General features: G+C 33.3%; 1 protein-coding gene across 1 annotated transcript in view; it reads right to left on the bottom strand.

Annotated features, from left to right (window-relative positions):
• Positions 1-489: 489 nt before the first annotated feature.
• Positions 490-22,360, bottom strand: part of PDE3B (phosphodiesterase 3B) — an 86,527-nt gene continuing 64,656 nt past the window's right edge. Inside the window, exons 4-16 of the mRNA XM_042784532.1 lie at positions 19,214-19,356; positions 17,288-17,394; positions 14,751-14,955; positions 14,140-14,213; positions 13,521-13,624; positions 12,602-12,736; positions 10,329-10,440; positions 9,452-9,565; positions 6,639-6,838; positions 4,731-4,934; positions 4,069-4,230; positions 2,437-2,686; positions 490-2,121 (exon numbers count right to left, since the gene is read on the bottom strand). Of these exons, the coding sequence (XP_042640466.1) occupies positions 1,895-2,121; positions 2,437-2,686; positions 4,069-4,230; positions 4,731-4,934; positions 6,639-6,838; positions 9,452-9,565; positions 10,329-10,440; positions 12,602-12,736; positions 13,521-13,624; positions 14,140-14,213; positions 14,751-14,955; positions 17,288-17,394; positions 19,214-19,356 (2,037 nt within the window). The 3' untranslated portion in view covers positions 490-1,894. The remainder of the gene's footprint in view (positions 2,122-2,436; positions 2,687-4,068; positions 4,231-4,730; positions 4,935-6,638; positions 6,839-9,451; positions 9,566-10,328; positions 10,441-12,601; positions 12,737-13,520; positions 13,625-14,139; positions 14,214-14,750; positions 14,956-17,287; positions 17,395-19,213; positions 19,357-22,360) is intronic.

The following is a 22,360-nucleotide window of genomic DNA, read 5'->3' on the forward strand; positions in this document are numbered from 1 at the left end:
TGATTTCTTTATATACAAACACATAGGCTAAACAAAATGCTGAGAATACAGCATACTGTAACAAGCATAATTGCTGTACTCTTCAAATTGTCTGTTAGGAAAATATATGAACAACAGATGTAAAATACAAGTGAATGATCAGTAAGTGCCAGACTCAATAGTGCAACATTATATTAATGACAGAAATATCTGGGTTTAACACTTCTTGTGTTACAAAAAATGTGATAGTAGTAATGGCAGCAAAGGGGGATTTGGCACTGAATATATAAAATAGCTAAAGCATGTCTCAGTGGACTAAATAGATCAACAAAAAGCTTATTAGTGGAAAATAAAAAAATAATTCTTTTCAGTTATATAAACTGGCCAATCAAAGAGCAGAATAAAAACTTGTGTAAAATAGTGCAATGCAATTTATACAAGATTATCTTAGGAATTTTAGCTTTTTTTCAAGTCAACTGATAAATGTAAACACAAATATGCTACGATACATTTAGCAACTTGCACATGTGTGCATTTGTTTTTATTCAATTCAACTGCATAACATCTAAATGTTTAGTACCAAAAAGTGCACTTTTAAAACTAGCTTTATTTGTGGCTTGCTTACATACTTGTAGCCTAATTTATGCTTTTTTTTTTTTTTAAAAAATTAGACCTACAATGGTAGTGTTCCTAAAAATACATTTGTGTGGAATGACTAAGTTTCTTGTTTAAAAACCCAACAATATAAAATGTAGTACTATGATGTTTACCTTACTATTAGGCTTTACACAAAGTTTTCACGTTCTGCTTTCCATATGTGTATTTCAGGATGTACATCAAACTTGAAGGCAATATAAGCTATGCCTATGATGGAAGAAAATGGAGGGTGGGGTGGGGTGGTGCTCTTAAGTTATGCTAGCCATTTTGAAACAGTAGTTTATGTATTATTTTTTAAAAAAATCTTTAATTCTCCTAAAGTTTTACATACAAAGAATAAATGAAATATGATCTTATTTCCTCAAAATTTAATACCAGAAATTGGTGCAAGATAAGAGTCTATGATGTGGTTGACTTGTATTTAAACAGGAACCTGAGTAAGGGCAGGAAATATAGCATTATGACTAAAAGAATAAAATTCCTTAATAATTTAAGTAAGCTGAACAGGTTTTTAATGTTCTACCACAAACCAGCAAGGCAACAGACGATAATGGCCTTGTACTCAATGAATTACCATGAACACCCACTGCAAACCTGAATATTTTCTGCAAAAATAAAACATCAGATTATGCACAATAATAAAAAGCATCAGAAATAGATGCACCTGGATTTTTTTCTTTTTTAAACCACAAATATCAGAATTCAGCATTTATGTCACAGTCCTTGAACAGTTGCTCTGAGATGACTACATTAAGCACACTACTGCACTAAGTAGACACCCCAAAGCAGGCTTGCACTGCAACAGTAACATAGTTTTAATATAGGCACAGACTTTTTCTCATTCATGTTTAAAAAAAACATGAAATAAACAACTCAAGACAATATTCAGATTCATCCCACATTTCCTTGTTAGCAAAAAGTTCTTGCCACTTTGGTAATAGAAGTCACTGAATGTTTTTAAAAATTGCAGGTACTTCAAGGAAAATAAGTTCCATATTCAGCAAGGCAGCATTATATCAGGATATTTTACACCAACTAAGGCATAAAGAACTTTGCATCAGGGTATGCAATACTCAATCTTTGAATAAAGTTTCATAATCTGTGTAGCGAAAGTGCATAGGAGTGGGATTCCACTAGAGTAGAAAGAATCCTCTCACAGTATTAAGGCCTTTCAATTTTATGTGAACTGTGTCAGGCTAAAGTCAGCACAGTGGAAAAAAAATAGGCTATCATCGTACTGGAAACCACTGAAGTTTTCTTAGCATGTCTTGTCTTCTCCTAGTTGTCGCTCATCTTCTTCATCAGCTTCTTCAATAACCTGAATTTCATCTGCTTGAGGTAAAGATGAGATCTCAGTCAGCAGTTTAGCTCCTTCAGCTTTATTTTTTTCTTCCTCTTCAATCGCTTTCTTCCATATTTTGTGATTTTCACTGAGATGGTGTATTAGCTGGCAAAATATTCGTCTACCTTTTTTTCTTTGAGCTTCTGTAAAATTATAAGCATATTTGACTGTTTGAGATTCAAAGTAACTGTATTTTACATATACAAAACCAATGGCATGTTGAAAGAGAGATGTAAATTTGAGAGAAAAACATGGACATGGCAAAGGATAACAATGAGTTTCTGTTTCAAATTGCAAGTATCCTGGTATTAACAAAAATTTTATTAAAATAGTAAAATTAATGAAGCAGCATAATCACAATATCTACAATATTTGTGTTATACCATTTCAACCATTATTGCTATCTCTGAATTTACTAAATGACAAAAATATGCACCAGCTGAAATAGAGAAACTTACTTAAAATAAGATCATCTTCCATTTCTTCATCATCACTCTCTAACTGTGGCCCATCATCATCTTCAGTACTTTCTGCATCCTCCTCCTCTTCATCAATCCATTGCCCTGGAAGCAACCCAGCTACATTATAGGAATTACAAAGGGGGCCAACTATGTGGGTGATGAAAGATTCTTGCAGTTTTGCAAGCTGTGGAGAAGAACGATCCATGAAGGGGCTTATAGGTAATCCAAGACTTGCTTCTTCATCACCCTGAAAAAGAAGTGAAAAAAATTATCAGAACTTCTCACAAAATTAACTGTAAATTTTTATTTTAAAGATTACTTTTAAGAAACCAAGTAAACATCGCATGGATTGTATCTTTTTATTAGAGGCAACAATAATATGGACTAAGTGAATGAAAATATAATTAGGCCAATTTAAAATAAAGACACATTATGGCTCAGACTTGCATAGCCCATAATCCTCCATTCAGCTTTGCTGCCAGACACCCTTGTGTGTGGATGAAGACTAGTTCTACTGCAGCTGCTAGTCCTCTGCCTTTACAGAGGGCTTCAGGGTAGGCAGAGATTTGACTGCAATTGCTCAGCTGATGAACAGAGAAAATGGGAAAGCAATGAGCTAGGGTAAGGCATTCTGGTAAATGGCTTCTCCCAAAAGTCACAGAAGAATGAAGTGAACCATAACATCCAGAATAAAGTGGTTAAGTTTGGGGGTTTTCCCATTTTATAAATCAGAGAAGAAGAAATTGAACAGTTCACCATATGCAATTCTGAGTTATAATAACTTATCTCAGCACTTCTGTGGACCTCAGTTTAAAAAAAAAATAGTTTTACTATTTATAATACTAAGTGTAAACACTTCAGATTATTATTATTATTATTGCTTAAATCTCCCAAGTGATTTTGTTGTTTACATTCATCTTCCTAGTTTGAAATATATTTTTCAATCCTGGGTTGTTGCCTTATAAATAGTTAACATCTCAGAAAGCTGACTGCAGAAAAATAACAGAGTAGAAATGTAGAATATATTTTGGGGTGCTTACTGAAGTTGTAAATGTAAAAATAGGCAACAAATTTTCAGACTTGTATCCAGTTAATCTTGATAGGATTATTCATATTATTTATAAAAGTTCCAATGTGAAAATCTTATTTACATATTAATACTGTTAGTTACTAATGTGTATTTTTAGTATTTGAAAGTTTCAAAATATCTTCTGTCTTTGCACTAAGAGTTAGCTGAATATACATTTCCAGCCTTCTGTATTCTACACATGTTCTTTGACCTGGAAACATACCAGTGAATTTAACTTCCCAAAGTGGAAGAAGTTATTTTGGTTTATCAGGATCATCCTAAGAAGAAAATCCAAAAGAAAATAAACTAATCTCCGAAAAATGGACAACATTATCAGGGAGCTTGTTTTCAAGCATCTAACACAACTGATAGAAAGTGAGATTATGTTAGTATGCCACTTATAAAAATAAATTTTCAGTATTCAGAAAGAGAAGATAGAAATACTTTACCTGAAGACTTAACATAGGAATAATGTTTAATTTAGTTATACATTTGATAATGCAAAGAATTGATCATCTGTCTATCATTAAAAAAGAGTAAATTACACTTTCCTTACGCACCTGTTCATAAAATTCATTAACAATGCCTTCTGTCCATTTCAGATGCAGCTCTCTAACTTTTGCTGGGCCATTAATATCTGCCAGTTTGATGCATATTTGACAGGCCAGTAGGCGATCATTTTCATTGCTCCATTCTATACCATGACTGTTGATATCATTGACCTGGATTGAGCACATACATTTTTTAAAAAATACATTTAAATTATATTTAAAATTATTTATTAAAATTTAAAATTATTTATTAAAATTAAAAATTATATTTAAAACTATTTAAAAATTAAATTAAAACAATCAATCAGTGGGGCTTTTTTTTTCAGGCTTTGCACAACAGACACTTGAGTTAATTTTTCTATATCATTTTTTGTCTTACACAGTGAAAAGAATTTCATTTACTGTCTCTCAGAACATGGAAACGTGAAGTATGATTGAGGTTTCCTGTGGGTCCCTATGACACATCTGCTAGGCTTATTAGGCAATCTACAAAACAATCTACAATTGGTTTGTACAAAAGAAATACTCTATTTGCATTTTTGTCAGTAATTTCATTTTTAAATAATATAAAACATTAAATGCAAGTTATTAATATTAACAACTACTGAGTAGCAACACTAACATCAGCATATCATGACCAGCTCAGTGCAGACACTAAAAATGTAACAAACCTTGGCATTAAATTCTGCAAGGAAATCAAAATGCTTCTTGAGATCTGTGGCAAGGATTGCTTCAATCACTAAGAAACGAAAACGCTTGAATTCTACATGATCAAGATTTGATAAAAAGTTGTATTCTGGTCTTGATAAGAAAAGATTCCAAGCAGAAGCAGCATGATGATTTTCTAAGACTGATCTATCATTGTAGAGAACAGCCTACAAAGAAAAAAAAAATCATAAATGACAGAGTAAAGATTTAAAATTGAAATTAAATATTCTGAAGCTTAATGGCTAATCAGAAGCAAATCTTAACAAAAATAAAAAAGAAAACAGCTATTGGAAATTACTTTTTGCCTTCCAGTTTTGAGGGTTAAAGTGAAACAAAACAAACAATTTATCTTAGTGACATCTACATTCACACTGTAGGCACACATACACAAGCAACTTAAAATGTAGACTTGGCACTCTTGGCAGTATGGGTGGAGCACATACACTGACATCAAAACAAAACAAAACAAAAAAACCAAACCCCAGATCTAAGTATATGTTTTTAATTCCTCTTAATTCCAGTATTGCTTAAAAAAAAAGAACATCAAAAGAATTCCAAAGTATAGAAGAACCGTAGTTAATGCGAAACGGTGTTGAGTATCACTAGTTTTCAATGTGCTATGTTTAATGTGGATGAATATGTTTTAACTGCAACTAACTAAAATATTAAAACAGTAGTAGATTTTACTCACAACTCCCATGTTTATACAAAACATCCTAGAAAATTATACCGACTATAAAATAATTGAATATAGATTAAATAGGACCTGAAAAAAAAAAATCTTTGGAAAACTGCAAAAATAATCTTTATGTTTTGAGGAAAGGAAGAGATCATTAACAAAATGAATGTGTACACTTCTGAAAATTGGAGATGAATGTCTATGTTGTTTGTTTTTATTCTTCCTTTTATACTACGTTCAGCAGAAATACATAACTGCCTGCTTCCTAAACTTTTTTTGCAATAAGGAATTGTTGAAAACTGACTGAAAATTTCACTTTAAAAGTGTTCATCTCTGGACAAATTCTATTTGTTTCTGACTTACTATTATTGTTGTTGTTATTATTTAAGTTTCCTATCTCTAACTTATTAAGAGAGATCCAAATAGCCATCATAAATATTCTTCCCCAGACAACATTCCACTCTTCAGACAAAAATATGTCACCTTCCAGTTTAGTCATCTTCAGTGTTTTTCCTTTCAATTCTTCCCCAGCCCACTTTTTTTTTTTTTTTTTCTCCTATCTGCTATTTTGTTTAGCTTTACTCTCCTTTACTTCTTCTGTCTTAGACTTTTAGACCCTGAAGAGCGTGGCATTTCCTTAATTTCTACTCTCTGTTCTAACAACAAAGTTGAATATGGGAGATAAAAGCAAGGATGACTTGATGATTTGTTTCACTCACCCTTCCTTCAAGGTAATGGCTATTTGCCATAAAGGACTAATTTGAAATGCAGAGATTAGACAATGCAGTTAATTGGACTATTAGAGGAACTTGTGTTTTTATGGTAATTACAGAGGATTTCAAAGGACTCCAAAAATGTAAGTTATCCATGAACTAGCTGCTTAGACAGTCCTAGGGCCAACTGTCTATTAAATAATCTTTTACTCTAATCTGCACTGATTATGTAGTTATTTTCAATTTTGTAGACTGAAAATTATTTTTATACACATACATAGCAATATGTACAAAACACATCAGAATTTATCAGAGGAAAATAAAAAAAATTACACAAGCTAAGTACAAATTAATTTCCTCATTTCTTAAATTGGGCAAATGATCCTAAACACACTACAGTAAGGATAAAGAAGAGAAAACTTTTCATGACTGTGATTTCAGATACAGACAAATAATTTTCTGGTTAAAGAATTTCTTACCTGAGGTGCATTTGTAGCCACTAGAAAAGCATTTGTACGACCAGGATGATCATAATCATGCATGGCAGCTGCTACATATAAAGCCATCAATTCCAAAGCAGGAATGTTTGATGCCAGACAACCATAACTGTCATCAGCAATAGAACAACTTTTAGAAGAAATATAGCTGACTTGAACAGGGGCAATACCACTGGCTTCATCTAAAAAAAATGAAAATATATAAAAAAAATCTTTTTTAGAGCGTTATTTCATTCCTGTTTTTAATACATTTTAAATGTTTCAGCCAGATACTGTTGTGAACATAATCTTAATATAATTAACCATTGTAATTGTGGAGCTGAATAATTGGCAAAGAAAGAATTACACTTAAAAAAAAAAAATCCTATTTTTTATAGATAAACCAGCAATTTTGAAGAAAATTTTAAATGCCAATGTTGCAAATTCATCACAGCCACACAAGTTGTCCAAAAGAGTAGATGTAGTCTTACAAATACATAAAAACATTCAGCTGTTTCATGACATTACACAAGAAGGGCAAAATCCTACAGTACATTGTGGAGCCTTATAAGACATGTCCCCAAACTGGCAGGTGGAATGTTCCTGCTTTAAAACCAATTCTTTACCTAGTACTATGTACAGATACACCTCAAGATCCATTTTTCATACAAGATTTCCCATTACAACTGCTGGGGGATAACTATAATTCACACAAATACAGGAGATTTTCAGAAGAGCTTTGAGCAGTGATAATCAGGAAAAATAAGTATTTTTATTTCACCACAATCAGAGCTCACTCCTGCCATGCAATTTTAGAAAAAGAAATGTAGACTTTACACTTCTGGCAATGAGTAGGGCACATATCCACACTTACTGCCCTCATTAGAAGTAAGTAAGGAAGAAAATATTTGCCTTGCTCCTTGAAACTGTATGGCGCCTTAGAAGACACAAACCAGAGGAAGTTGCTCTCTTTGCAGCTACAGTTTGCTCATGCTGCAGAAGGCTGGTTCAGAGGAGTGTTTCAGCAAGCAGAGAAGGCAAGCGAGTGGAACAAGGGCCACTGGCCATCTACTCTGTGTCTCCTGATTTCAGTTGAGTTGTCATTTAGATTAGAAAGCAACCATAACATTCTAAGTTTTTAATTATTAAAATGCACTTGTAGGTTCCATGGGAGGGAATGAAGAGAAGGAGAAAAACTAGAAAAAATGTGTATCTCAGAGTCCAAAACTCCAGATCTTGGAAAATCCACATGGATAACAATGGTTATCCATTACTGTTATGGTCTGTGTCACTTCTTTGCCTTCCCCTTACTGTCGTGCTGCTGAAGACCTCCTCCTGTTATGCAGACCTGGAATTTCATTCCCTTCTAAAAATGACAGCACTAGAAGAGCATTCTAGTTTCTCTACAACCTTAATAAGGCCGAGAAAGGATCAATCAGCATCTCTCTTAGTATTTCTGTAATTTGTCCATTTCTTGAACTTGCAGACCTATAGGAAAACCTTGGGGAACAGTGGAAACTACTGCAAAAGGAACTAAAGCCATTAAGTTGGAAGTATTTGCATGATAAGGAGACTCACAATTTTATTCTCCTCTCTCCCTAGACAAAGTCACTACTAAAAAAAAAAAAAAAAAGCAATAGTACTTATTTCGTCACTGCATAATAAAAAGGGTCTCTTTTGCCTTAATAGAATACATGAGGAATAAAAATCCTAGTAATATTTATACTGGAAGAGTTCCAAAGCAAGGACTATAATTTCTTATTTTAATTTTCCTTCTTTGTAAAAGGAAACAAAGGGGTTTTATAATTTTTCTTTCCTCCACTCAAGTCTCCAGTCCCAACACTTTTAACACTTAAGAAAAGAAAATGCAATAGGGAGCAATCAGTTAATACGGTCAAACTTGGAAAAAAGAGAAAGATGACAACAGAGGGGCTAATTAGCAAGGAAGAAATAACATACACAGTATGATGTTCTGTGCAGTTCACAAACTACAACTTCAAATTGCAGCCCTTTAAAAGCCACTTGACTTGCACCTTGTCTTTTTTTACCGCACATATAAAACAGAGTTCTTAAAGAGTGCTTGATTTCCCCATTTTATTTTTCTTAAATATACGTTTTAGTATAAAAGTGAATATTTAGAATAATTATGCTTTCCTTACAGTATATATTTTAGTAAAAACTGTAAATCTAAATTTAATTCCATGAAGTCACAGACAATACAGAAGCAAGCTTCATTAGAAATAACATCATACAAAATTTGAATTTGAAGTCTTTATTTCGCTTTCAGGGATGCTCTTATGCAGTTATAACTACGGTAGTCACATCAATGTCTGAATGTCCACATGTTATACCTAATACAGAATTCTGAAATACTCATTTTTTCACTAAAACCATTAAGGAGAAGTTCAATTAAGTTAAATACTTTGACTTTGCTATTTTTTCTTTGCTCTATTTAATTTCCCAATAAAGGTAAGAAATATTGGTCTAATGTATTTCAAATGCTAAAAATAATGCTGACTGTAGCAGTACACAGAGGTTTCTTTTGGCATAGAAAATTTATTAAGTGAACCTGTATTCTTGGCTAACAAACTAACCACTACTTATCTAATAATTTTTCTAAAAATATAGTGCATGGTAGTTCTGAATGGTGTGTACTAACATTGTGATATTTCTACTGCCTTATATTAAAATACAAAAATATATTTAAGTGATAAAAATAATTAGATATTTTCTCCCAGAGTCGTTTGTTTTACCTATTGTAGTTTCATTAAAACATTCTTACAGTAAAAGAACAAATGGCCTATGCAAATACATACCCATATCACTTTCCATTATATGCTCATTATGAATTTGTTGAAATCCGGGAATGGGCCGTGTTGTCAGATACCATACTGCATGAAGAACATCTGTGGCATGTATACGATTGTGATCTGAAAATTATCAAAATATAATAAAAAATATTATTTGAAATATAATCAAAAGCAACAAAAAAGAAAGAAAAAAAAAGCAATGTATCGAATTTACTATAAGGGAGATTTTGATTAATTATACAGGAAAAGTTGAATTTAAATTGTTAGTAGAGGCTATATCACTGAATGTTTTTAAGAAACAAGTTAGATAACATCATCTAAGCATACTTCATCCTATCTGAGAGTCAGGAAGGGATTAAGTAGCTGCCTATGCCAGCAATGGTGAGCCACTGGCATTGCTTCCAGTCTGATACCTACAAGCACCTGGGTTGCTGCAAACATCTGTGACACTAGGGGTGGATGCATGTGTGTGTGTGTGGTTTTTGTTTTCTTTGGTTTTCCAACAAATTAGGTTGCCCTAAACAGCAAGATGAATAATTACTGTAAAAATTCTCTATTTTCTTATTATTCTATTAAGGGCCTAACCCAAATTCCTGTGAAATCAACGAATATTCTTACATTGACTTCAGTATGTTTGATTCAACTACTCATTCAAATTCTTTAAGATTGAATTTGTTAATATGTAGGTTGAATATAGTTTTGCAGTCCATAAATTGTTTGCTGCCATTCATTAAATCAATTCTAAATTCTGAAAAATGTATTAATTAAAAATATAGTAAGTTCAGACATTGTCTATGTCTGTATTTAAACGTTAAATTAATACACACACTATAGGAGATACACTAATATAAAAGAAAAACATATGTACTTGGGTAGTACTTACAGGGAATATCTCGGTAGCCATTTTCTAGTGCACGGAAGTAATTCATGAATTCTTGAGTTGGGATTTTGAAAATTTCAAATAAACCAGTGTCTTGAAACAAGGTGTAAGTTACCTAAATACATATTAAAATAAATTTGAGTCTGAAAAAATATACCTAAGCATATTTTGAGATTTTAACTTTAAACATAATCCTATTTTTAAAAGTTTGCTTGCTAATAGAGATGGAAATTACTGAAATTCCATTAAAGATTATCTGAAAGCTATTGTCATAGAGAAATGTTTAATGATTTTTTTTATCACAAAAATGTGGATTTTTAGTATCCTCTGAAATACAGATAATAAAAGCTTTTATTTCTTTACTGATAAATTCTATGCACAACTGATTATTTTTAATAATATCCTCCAAAATTTTCATAATGTTAATGAACTCATGCTTTATTCCATGTGACCTAAAAAGAATAAATTTATATCCTTACTTATTATTCAAAAATTCAAATTACTTAACTCTAGTAGCAGAGCCATTAATATAAAAAACAACAACAACAACAAAACAAACAAACAAACAAACATACATTATATTTATTTTTGAGACTTTGGCAAAGAAATCCTGCTTCTTTTATTCATTATGACTTATCTTGGGTATTTTTAACAAAGCTAGATGATAAATGAAAAAATATTTCGAAAATGTACTCAGAACACCCACACATGTATATACTGTACAAATATATTACAGTTTACAAGTGGAACGTAGTGACTACAACAACCTAATCTCCTTCAAGACTGCAAGTATCAAGAAAGCTTTTCAAAACAAGTCACTACTACTCATTTTTGACACTTCTTTCCCAGACAAGAGAAAGAATAAGTTCTGAAGTGTGGGAGGTGCTCAGAGGTACATGAGAGGAAAATGAGGGGAGATTCCTCATTCTACCTGTCCCAACCATTCCCCTTACATACCCAACCTGAAAACCTTACAACTGATGATGGTGAAATATGGTTTTTAATTGGTTCTTAAGATATGTATCAGATGCTTACAACACAACAGACAAAAGCACTGGGCAGGAGGAAGAGAAGGACAAGTAGTACACACACATACAGTATCAGGAAGAAATGATGCAGAAATTCTGGTAGAGTTAAATAGATACCTGCATGCTTAAGTACTTACAGATTTGAACTGTCTCCTAGATTGCACATATATGAAATGCAAGCTAATGTGGATCACAGAGTACTAGCATACTACAGTAAAAACACCACTCAGAAGTGGATTGTGGCATTCTAGTGGGTACATTAACAGTTGTCACTAACTGAGGTGACAAAAGACCTGAAAACAATTGATCAAACAAGACTAATTGAAGATTTAAAAAAATACTCAGAATATTGTGTATTATGAAAGAAAAGATGGTGTCTAATGACAAAAATTAAATTATCCCCATTGGTTTTTTCTGTCTTCAGTATAGGTGCAAGCCTATGTAGCTGAGTGCTTCTAACCTGTTTCCTTCCCTTCACCTAATAGTTTCTGAAACTACCCTTGAACAAGAGAAACATGCATTCTACTCCACGAGAGGAAACTAAGACACTGGCAATAAAAATATTTTGTAGTCAGATGAGAAGCAAATCCAGCTCATACTATAGCTCCGTGATTGCTAAATCCAGTGTAAAGAAAGAGACAGAAGCTTCCAGATGACACTGATGAATGGGAGAGGCTGGAGAAGAGCAAACAGGATCATACTTTTGCACCTGCCAGTAGATGGGCTTCAGCACAACATGAAACTGCATGAAAGAGCTTAGTAATAAGTCAGAAAGAGATAAAAGGGGTACTACATGCAGCAAGCAGCATAGAAAAAAATCCCATTGTTTGTAGGATCAAGAGGCAAAAGACTGCCTAAAAGATCACTTCTCTTCCCCCACAGGTGTAGCTCTGGCAGAAATATTTTACTGAAATAAAGAAAAAAGAAATGGTTGACAAACAAGATAGTAATTCTGAAAGCAGGAGACAATTTTTCATAGGAAATGGCATATTACTGTAAAACCTAGTAAGTGTGACTCTAGCCTATTTTTACATTGAGAATAAAATTTGGAAAATCTGAAGCAAGTTGTCTATAAATAAATCACTTTTTATGGTTTACAATGAGATGGAGTACATGAGAAATGATATTTCTGCTTTTCAAGTTAGCTTTCATATATATGTTGGCTGCAAAATTTCTTCATGGTTTAAATAAAAGATGTAAACATGACAGCTTTACACACCCTCCCTCATATAATAAATGACAACAAACCTGGCTAAGGATCCTTCCAGACTGGTCTCCCATTTCTTGTACAAGGTCAAAAATTTGGAAATTCCAATTGTTCATCTTCTCCATTAGTGAATCATGGTCTAATAACATTGTTTCTAATGTAGCATTCTGCTCCACCTGTATGACAGTAAGATACTTTATCATCTCTAAAATAACAATGAAAACTAATTTGTCAGTTGTGTTGGCAAAAAAGCAATGAAAATGATAAACCATTATTGAACTTATTGAATGGTGCAGTAACTATGGCTACGAGAAAATCATAAGTCAATAGTAGAAATAGCACAGTGAAGGGCTTGACTTCTCAGATTTTGGGGTAGCAGATTCCAGGCTTTCCAAGATGGTGCTAAATTTTCATTCTTATTTCTTTTTAAACAAGATGAGTTAATAAAACAAAGTAAAAATATGCATAGTCTAACAAAACATATACTGAGCTTTAGCAGTTCATTAATTGAACAAGCTTTTAAAAAAATGATGTGGAAACACAAAACGTTAGTAAAGCTTCAACTATTATTCTCCCTGCACTTCCAATATTCTGCACTGTATGAACATGGATTTGTAAGTCTCACTGAAACTGCCACATCTTTCATAAACTTCTGAGAAAAATACTAGTTAATCAGTGTTTGGGCATACTGTCAACATTAAATCTTATTACACTAAATTAAATTTTGATCAATATAAAATTAATGCTATCACCATCTTTCTTGTCATTTGCTAGTGAAATTTATGCAAGCTGGAAATACACAATTATTAAATGAAAATCTGAATTCCAATGATGCACCATTTCTCTTCAGAAGTTACAATGCTTAGCAATGCAAAGACCTCTTTACAGCATGCTAGAAATGATAAAGAAATACTATATTGATAAAAGTTATTGCAAAGTTTTTTGCAATTACATGCTTACAAGCAGATTATTTTGTGTTTGATCGATTATTTCCTTCCTTTCATCTTTTTTCTTCTCTGTATGGTGGAAAGATTCTTTTGAAACACTAGAACTTCCAATTTCACCTTAAAGGAAATACACATATACATACTATATCAGTAATTTATTTGTAAATTACTACTGTCTAATAATTCTTGAATTGATCATACAGATTCTTCACAGAAATGTAAGCAATAGCTTGTTTCTAAACCATATTTATTTAAGAATTTAACAATAAAAAAAGTTGTAAAGGACAAATTTATTAGACATTTGAAGACTGAGAAAAGCTAGAAGCATAACTTTTTACTTGCAAAAATTGGTTCAGTGATTAGTTTAGCTGAGACGGCAGAGAACTTGTTTGACATATGGAGTACAGAAATATAACGCTATGAGTGAAGGGCTGTTATAAAATCCTCAGTCTGAAGCAGGCAATATTTTACATTATTTTGATTACCCTAAGTAACAAACTAAATAAAATATATGCATATGAGTTACTTAAAGTATAGGAAAAATTTAATGTAAAATATAAAAAATTTAATTTACTTGACTTAAAAAAAATAAGCAAGTTGATATCAAATATTTGTCTATTTTGAAATCCCACCTGATTTTCTGTCTTTATATTCTGCAAATTCTGGTTCTGGTGTTGGAACAGGCTTGAGTATCTGACGTCCACAGCTTACAGAATACATGAAAAATATTTACAACATTCAGTAATTTTATTCTTTTGCTACTGCTGTGTTGTACTGAAAAATATCTGCAAATTACTTTTCTTAAAAAGGCATGATTTTGAAGGTTCCTCCACCAAGTGACATTACTATTTTCTCCTAAATTTGTCACAGATTTAGTCTGTACTTAGAAATTATCAACCATCACCTCCATGAATTAATAAAGTAGAGCTAATTATTTAGAAAGTATTCAAAAATACAGAATTCAATTCTCAGGTAGGAAGTCTTCATTTTCTAAAAATTTGTAAAATATTGTTACTATACATTAACTGCTGTTTTCAAGGATGAGCTATTGCAGATACAGAGAATACCTACAGCATTCTTTAGTCTCCCCTGAATAATATATTATGAATAAATAACATTATTATGGGATCATATTCATTTTTTTCAATACTAGTAGATGTGTAAGTCTTGTTATATTTTTAGATTTTAATTGCATTCTTTTCAACACATTAAGTTGCTAAAAAAGTAGCAGAGTTTACAGTACCTGCTACACATATAACCTCCAGGCGTTTTAACTTGGTGCGGAAAATCTGGAGATGTGTATCCTGGAAGCTTATGTATATTAATGCTTGGTTTTGTAAGAAAATCAGCAGTATCAGGAAATTCTACAGGTGACCAGCTGCTGAAAGCCCCACTGGAGACAGATCCATAACTAGGTGAACCCACAGGACTCAGGCCAGGAGATGCACCTTCCAAAATAAACATTACATGGGGTTCAGATTATAATAAAACATTACTGTTTAGAAAGACTGAAATTAAATGACAACAACTTTTATAAATTGTAAAGAATGTGCCACTTTTCAAAACAGGGTGTGCAGTTCACCTTGTTAGACACAAAGTAACCAGATCAGTTCCCAGTTTTGAGAACTACAACTATGCAACAGTCTAGGCTACACATGTGACTGGTCAAACTATGTAGTGTATTTGAAAGCCAGTTGTTACAAAGGTCTTGCTTTGGTTTCAGCTTTGGTAAAATTTAATCAGTAGCTGAAACTTTACATGTTCCTGTCTTGATACAGGATTGTCTTTTAAAATTTTCCAGAAAAAAAAATCATGAAAAACAATTCCATAGTGATAACTGACCTAGAAAAAAATCTTTTACCACATTGTTTTGCGATAAAGGAAAAATATGCTTGAGACATTTTTAAAAACAAAGTAAAAAACCAAAATATTGTAATCATATTTTTGAAGCAAAGGATTAAAGTAGGCAGATACTGGCCTTTTTTGACAGTGATGTACCTTTTTTTAATAGGCATGATAATCTATCTAAACCTGACAAATAAACCATTGGAAAAAAAAATATCTAAAGTTTGCTCATGGGTAATTATAGATGAAAAACAAACAAACCAACAACAAACCCCATCTTCCTTAGGTCCGTGAAATTCCCCATTCCTGTTTAAACAGTAAGCTAGACTTCAGGCTTCTGTCTGTGATATCTAGGAAAGCAAGCTGGTAAATCTGGACTTTGGCTACTCTATGCCTAACATGAATTTACAACAAAATTTTGCATTAAAGCAAAACATCATTTCTTTCCCTTATGAAAATACACAAAAGACAGGTCATCTACAAGTGCCCAAGGTAAGTTATAGCCATCGCAGACATACTTTTATCAAAACTAATAAGGTACCCAGGAGCAAAGTAATGAGGTATTCTGTGGACTTTCCAAAGCTGAATCACTTATTCTGCTGCACACTATGAAGCAAAAACTCCATCATAAGTTTTATGACTGTGCAGTGCCTAATAAAAAATTACTAAGAGAATATACAGTATCGCCCTTAAATAAGGAATGCATGCATTATGTACTGCCAACAGTGGCATAGGCTACACTGACTTGACACACACCCCCTAGTAGTAGTATGTAACTGCATTTTGTTACAGTAAAAGACAGGATTTTTTGAAGTCCACATTGCTAAGTGCAGAGACAGAAGTTTTGGAAAGCAAATGTCACTTCACTGCTGCAAAGACTGGAAAGTTGAGAAGCAATTTGTAAACTCCCTTCCCAAACTAAACCAGATTAATACTCCATTAGTCTATTAATTTATCCATTACTCTATTAATGTATTAATGTTGGTTAATTAATTTAATTCTTTTTACATGTACACATTCAGCAGGTTTTAATCCATATCATTGAACTCTGTATTATCCACAAGATTCAAAGCAAAAAAGTGCAAAAGGCAGCCCAGCTTTTATGAAGACAGAACCACTGAGAATGTGCAACAACGTGTTTGCATTCAGATCTGGCCTGAGCTTGCATGTTTCTTGGTGTTTAGAAAAGTGAAAGGGACAAACCAAACCATCAGCAAATAATGCAGAGAAAACCCGTGAGTTTTCTGCTTTGGTTTGGTTTTCAAAGAAAAAGCGCGTTGATCTCTCTCAATCCAACCTGCATATTTAAACTTTTATAAAACAAAATTATTAGACAGGTAGTTATTTTTAAATCATGCTCAAATAGATAGGCAGAAATGTCAAAAGAAGTAGTTTTCAAGTTTTTACTTAATATGAGCAAACAGACCAGTTATAATCTGAAACACTGATACACACATTATTTCAGCACTGCTGTTACAGTATCTACTAGCTTATCACACTGGCAGTGTTAGAATAAAAACTACTCCAACTCCTTTCAAAATTTGTTTAAATAATCATCTCAGATGGCTATCAGGTATTTAGGAGCGCCTAAGTGACACTGTTCCATTACATAAAGCATAATTACTGAAAACAAGTCCCTTATTCATTTATGTGAACATTGCAATTTTCAAAAGGTACCAACCATGCTGAATATCATAACATTTCACACCTACACATCATTAAGTAAATAGATGAGATTTCTACAAAGTTGATGTTAACAGTAATTTTGAGTATTCTTAGAAGTAGATTAAAAAGAAAATTTTTTTAAAGTATATGCAACATGACGATGATGTTTTAGTACTACACTTACATGAAAAACCCCCCAACAATTGTAATATATGGTGTACTACTATCTCGACATCCTGCCACTAGGCTATATAAATTGCATGATCTTACCTGCTCGTCTGGGACCTATATGATGAGTCAATGTCATAGAAGATGATCTTTGTTTTGGTATTGTCAGCAAGTTTGCACCAAAAGAACCATTTGAATGAGATCCTTGGCTGAAAACAAAACAGTAAGATTTTTTTTAATTTCTTCCCTTGTCTTCCATTTTTTGTAAATAAAATACTTATAAAATGGCCAGACTACTCTGATACAGACCCACTATCATTCAAGAAAGGGAGAGGACTAGAAAGAAGTTGAATTCAAGATCAGCTTGACAATATATGTTAATTATATGGAATAAAAACTGCTGTGTACTGGGTGAAAGTAACAGAAAACTTGATGCAGTCCTACAATGACATAATGAGGGGACATACCATGGGTTTTACTTTCTAACACGGCATTTACTTTTGAACATTTTATTAAAGCAGGCTACTTTCTAACAGGTCTGAGAACATTTAAAAGATTGGTTACTTTGGAAGTTTTTGGACAATCTTACGCAGGCATGTCTTGCTTTTCAAAACAATTTTTCATGTTGAATTAATAATTTTATCTATTATCATCTTAAAGTTGAAGTTGTTTTTGACATAAAGTCGTATTGTACTTCAGTAGCTAAATCGTTAAACTCGATTGTTGAACTATGCCACCTGCTGTTCTAGGCATGAAATTGCACCGCAAAATTCCAAAGACTTCCTTTAGTAAGCAAAATTGCAATAGGCAATTAACTGTACACATGTACTTTAAAGTGAAAATAATTTATGTGAAATTAATTATTTAATTTAAGTATGGGAAAATAGTATTTACTAAAACAGATTTAATCTTGTTTAATCCGATTTCAAACAAAATTCAAATACAGAATACTTGATCTTCCATCATTTGTTTAAATATATACATATAAAAATGAGTTAAAGAATAAACATATTTATTCTTCTGAAGTCTGATGCTGACAGTCAACTTTAAAAGATGTTTGGGTTGACAACTGGGATAGCTTGATTGAACTTTTCACTATTTACACTGTTCAGCTATCATAGCTCATATGCATTCTTTCAAGCATATAAAAAAGCTGCAACAGTATTTAGTGTAGGAAGACTATATCTTAATCAAGGTCAATTTATCCTGAACTAGTATCTGAGAAATGACATCAAGAATTTGCATGCAAATAAAACAGCAGCTCTCAAGAGTTGCTTTTGAACACTATCTGGATGGATAAAATAAAATTCTGGAACACGAAATTTAATTTTGCAGCAATATTAATTTATTGTACCACTATGTAACATCTTACCTTTCTCAACTCAGCTAGAATTCAGTTGAACGCAGTCATTGTAGGTAAAAAAAAATTTGATTTTTTGTAAGTTTTCCTCCTAGAGAACAGTTTGCTGTTTCACTCTCTCTTTTTACTACTAGTCTGCTTCTCCTTGCTTCTCTTCTAACATTCATTGGGTCCTTCACTGGGCTAAACCAACTCCCCAAGGTAGAAAAAACTGTCTCTCTACTGCTGTTATTTTTCTGACAATTTAAGGGGCTAATCCAAGAGCCAGAGCCAACGGCACAAAGGGTATGTGGAAGTTGGAAAGTGATACATATTTTAAGTAAAAAGGAGGAGGAAGCTAGTAAAGGTTTAGAGATTAAAGTAGTTTGTTTTGCAATCATGTATGTTGGACTTTTTTTTCATTACCTACTAAAACTGATATGCAGGCCTACTTATTATGACAGAGCATGCCATTCAACCTCAGAATTACCTGATTTCTACTTGAGATCAGAGTTACATAGCATATAATTAACTTGAAACAATTTCCAGTTTATACTGGCAGAATTCAGAGACTTAATTCACAAGATTTTACACAAAGTGCTTCTGCTGCCAAGTTCCAACATTACAGACATGAACATTTTAGAAAGACTACATTTATTATTGCCCTTAAAATAAGGTGAAGTGCTTACCTTGATGTGTTATATTCCTGATGAGATCTCTTGCTGTTACTCCGCTCCCATCTAGAAGATGTTGCTTCTATAGGTGGAATGCCAGAAATTCCTGAAGGTCGTCTCAGCTGTGCTGTTGGCAGGCTATTCCTGCTATTTAATCCCTGTTGAGTAATTTAACCATGGTTAAAATCTATATAATTAAAAACAGACATTAACATTTTATTTATTGTTTGTGAAGACTATTTATTGTTATTTTTTTATAGTGAAAGAGTAAGTATGGTATCTTACATTCACTCTCATTGTATTTCTTTTTTTTACTTTCCCCAAATTAAAATATGTAGATACTTGTACTCTGAAATCCATGTGGTCCAACAATTACTCTTCGGAGCTTTTAAAAATTGAGATCTTCTAGAGATAGTCAGTCGCTGTAGGATTACAGATTCTTTTTCCACACAATCCAATCATATATACAGTCAGCTTTCCAGCTCTCAGGATAGCCTGAGATTTTGGTAACTCAAGACACTAAATATTGACAGTGTGGGTATTGTGGAACTTGTGGAAAGGGTGATGCACAACAGACAGGGTCAGTTCTGGTCCATCAAGGCTCCATCTCTGCTTCCATAGCAGCCCCACAGCACTCGGGAGGCTTCCCAGGCACCTCCCCACTCCCAGCCTGGGAGCTGTGTTAGTCTAGGCACACTGCAGCCCGAGCACCGGGAATCACTGTTCTACTTGAAAACAAAGTCCTCTGTAAAGCAGGGCAATGGCACTCAAACAGTCCTGTATGGAAATAACTCAGGACTTACTAGCTCTGCCTTACTAAAATACCCCCCCGAAAAGTATATCCATGTTTAAATAGCAGCTAGTAGAACCTAACTAATAGAAAAGATAGGATCACTGAACTGAAACTGCAAAGCCAGCTCTGGCATATCTGCATCCACTCCACAGATAACCTATACATTGTATTTTAAACAACAAAAAAAAAATATCTATATATCTATATCTGACTGTATTCAGTCTACAGTCCACTTGTTAACTTATTCCTAGATTTGTTCATTCAATGGGGGGAGGGTGGGTGGGTAACATTCTTCTGCATAATACAGATGTGTGTAATCAGACCTTGCAAAATAAAAAGAATGCCAGGAAAAAATGTTTAAAACAAAAATTCAAAGAAATATTTGCAGTATTGAGTAAGGTCTGCAGGGTCATGTGTGAGGACAGGTGACCCTTGGATATTATCACTTCAAAAGACTGGCAGAAAGAATGACTTTGCAATTTTAAGCTTCATCAGGTGGTCAAAGATCATACTTAACTCACAAAGCTATTACATATTTCCAAAAAACAGTGTGGACACAAAAGAGTACAGTCTCTTATCCTGAAAAATCAGACTGCTTTGAGTCCTTGATATGGGATGTACCTTGACTCTGTTTGCTTTGCCGCAAAGCTGTAGTCACAGCCAGAAAGGTGGAACTGGGCAGGCAGAATAAGGCCACCATATCACCCACAGAAACATGCAGCAGTCCTTAACCAGTCCCACCAGAAAGAGAAGTGGAGGAGCATATTCTGTGTGCTATCATACAGCAGTAGTGCTCTCAGGCTAGAACAGACTTCTCTGTCAGTCTGCATGCTCTCTACAATATGGGGAGCACAGCTGAAAATCCCCAACGTTGGAGGAGAAAGGTCCACTCCCCAAAAGAAGTACACAAGTTTGCACAATATGGAAAGAAGGGCCCAGCACCTGCACTTAACTTTTCTTCTTCCTGGCTACTCTAAGAATGAGGGAACACTGAGGATATGACAAATCTCCAGAACTTTCCCCTACTAGATAAAGAAGCAGAGAATGAACAAAACGTGGGCAGCAAAGGACTACAGAACTCCAGATCACTCTATGCAAGCAAAGCCACTGGGAATCACTATACAAAGGGGAAAAGTTGCTCTGGAAACAAAATTCAGACTGTGCCAGAAAGTTATTGTGAAAAGATTTTCAGTTTATTTTCAGCAATAACAAGGCCAGGAGATAAGGGATGTGGATATTCACTTCTAGTTGCCTGAAGTGTGGAAACTGTTAAAATCATGACTGTTGATAACACCAGAAATCCACCAATCTGGCAAGCAGTCATACTGTCACATGCTAAGAAATCCGGGGACAGTTCTGTCATGATGGAATTGAAAAGTCTTTCTATTGCAGAGCAGCTCTGCAATGGTTTTTGTCTGATTTATTTTTTCTTAAGGAATTTCAAGAGACTAATCAGTCAATAGCACCAGCTAAGCAGTTTATGCTTTCCGAGTTGCTGACTACCAAGAAACTCAGTGAAGTATTAGATAACCAGTTACTGCTAGCCCAAAGTCTGAAGCCCAACTTCAGTTTATTTCTTCTTCTTGTTTTTTTTCTCTTTTTTTTTTTTTTTTTTTTTTTTTCTACCAAAGAGAAGAGGCAGTTCCCCATCAGAAGCAGAAAAATACCCCTATTAATTGAATGCACTTTGGAAGCCAGTCAGGGTAGAAAAACAAAGACGTACATAATCCTCAGCAAAGAAAAAACTTGTCTGAAATATGGAGGAGATATTTTATATTTCAAGTCAGGGAAAGAGAGTATGGGAACCTTTCAGTATAGTCTGAAAGGTCCCATTTTCAGTAAATACTTTCTTATGATTTTCTTTAGTGTGTCATAATCTGGAGTTTGTGCTGACTTACCTGGTTTTTGAAAGAAAGATAAATCTTTTTCTTTCTTATTGTAACATACATAGGGGTAGATCTTTTGGCTTACCTCTAAACATATACCAGTGACAAACATTCATTGAATGACAGTAACAAGCACTATTTTATCTACCAGGTAGATTAATATACAGAAAAAAACCTGAATTTAAAAAGGAAGAGTTACTTTTAGGAAGGAAGAAGAGAATAGCTGTGAAAAAACAATCTTTCAATCTCACATAATCTTTATAACCAGTCTTCAGCAATGAATATTTTTAATTTCAAACAATTCTGACTAGCTATATAAAAATTAAAAAAAAAAATCATAAGTTACATTTTCACATTCACATAAATTATATTTTTCACACTGGTATACCAATCTTCAGCAGTTTTCCAAAAGATCCAGAAAGAAAAACATATGCTGAATGATTATGATCCCTACCCAACTGATTTCTGCAGATGTGACAACCC

This window comes from Tyto alba, unplaced genomic scaffold, assembly GCF_018691265.1.
Source record: "Tyto alba isolate M040663 unplaced genomic scaffold, T.alba_DEE_v4.0 Super-Scaffold_8, whole genome shotgun sequence".
Classification (NCBI taxonomy): Eukaryota; Metazoa; Chordata; class Aves; order Strigiformes; family Tytonidae; genus Tyto; species Tyto alba.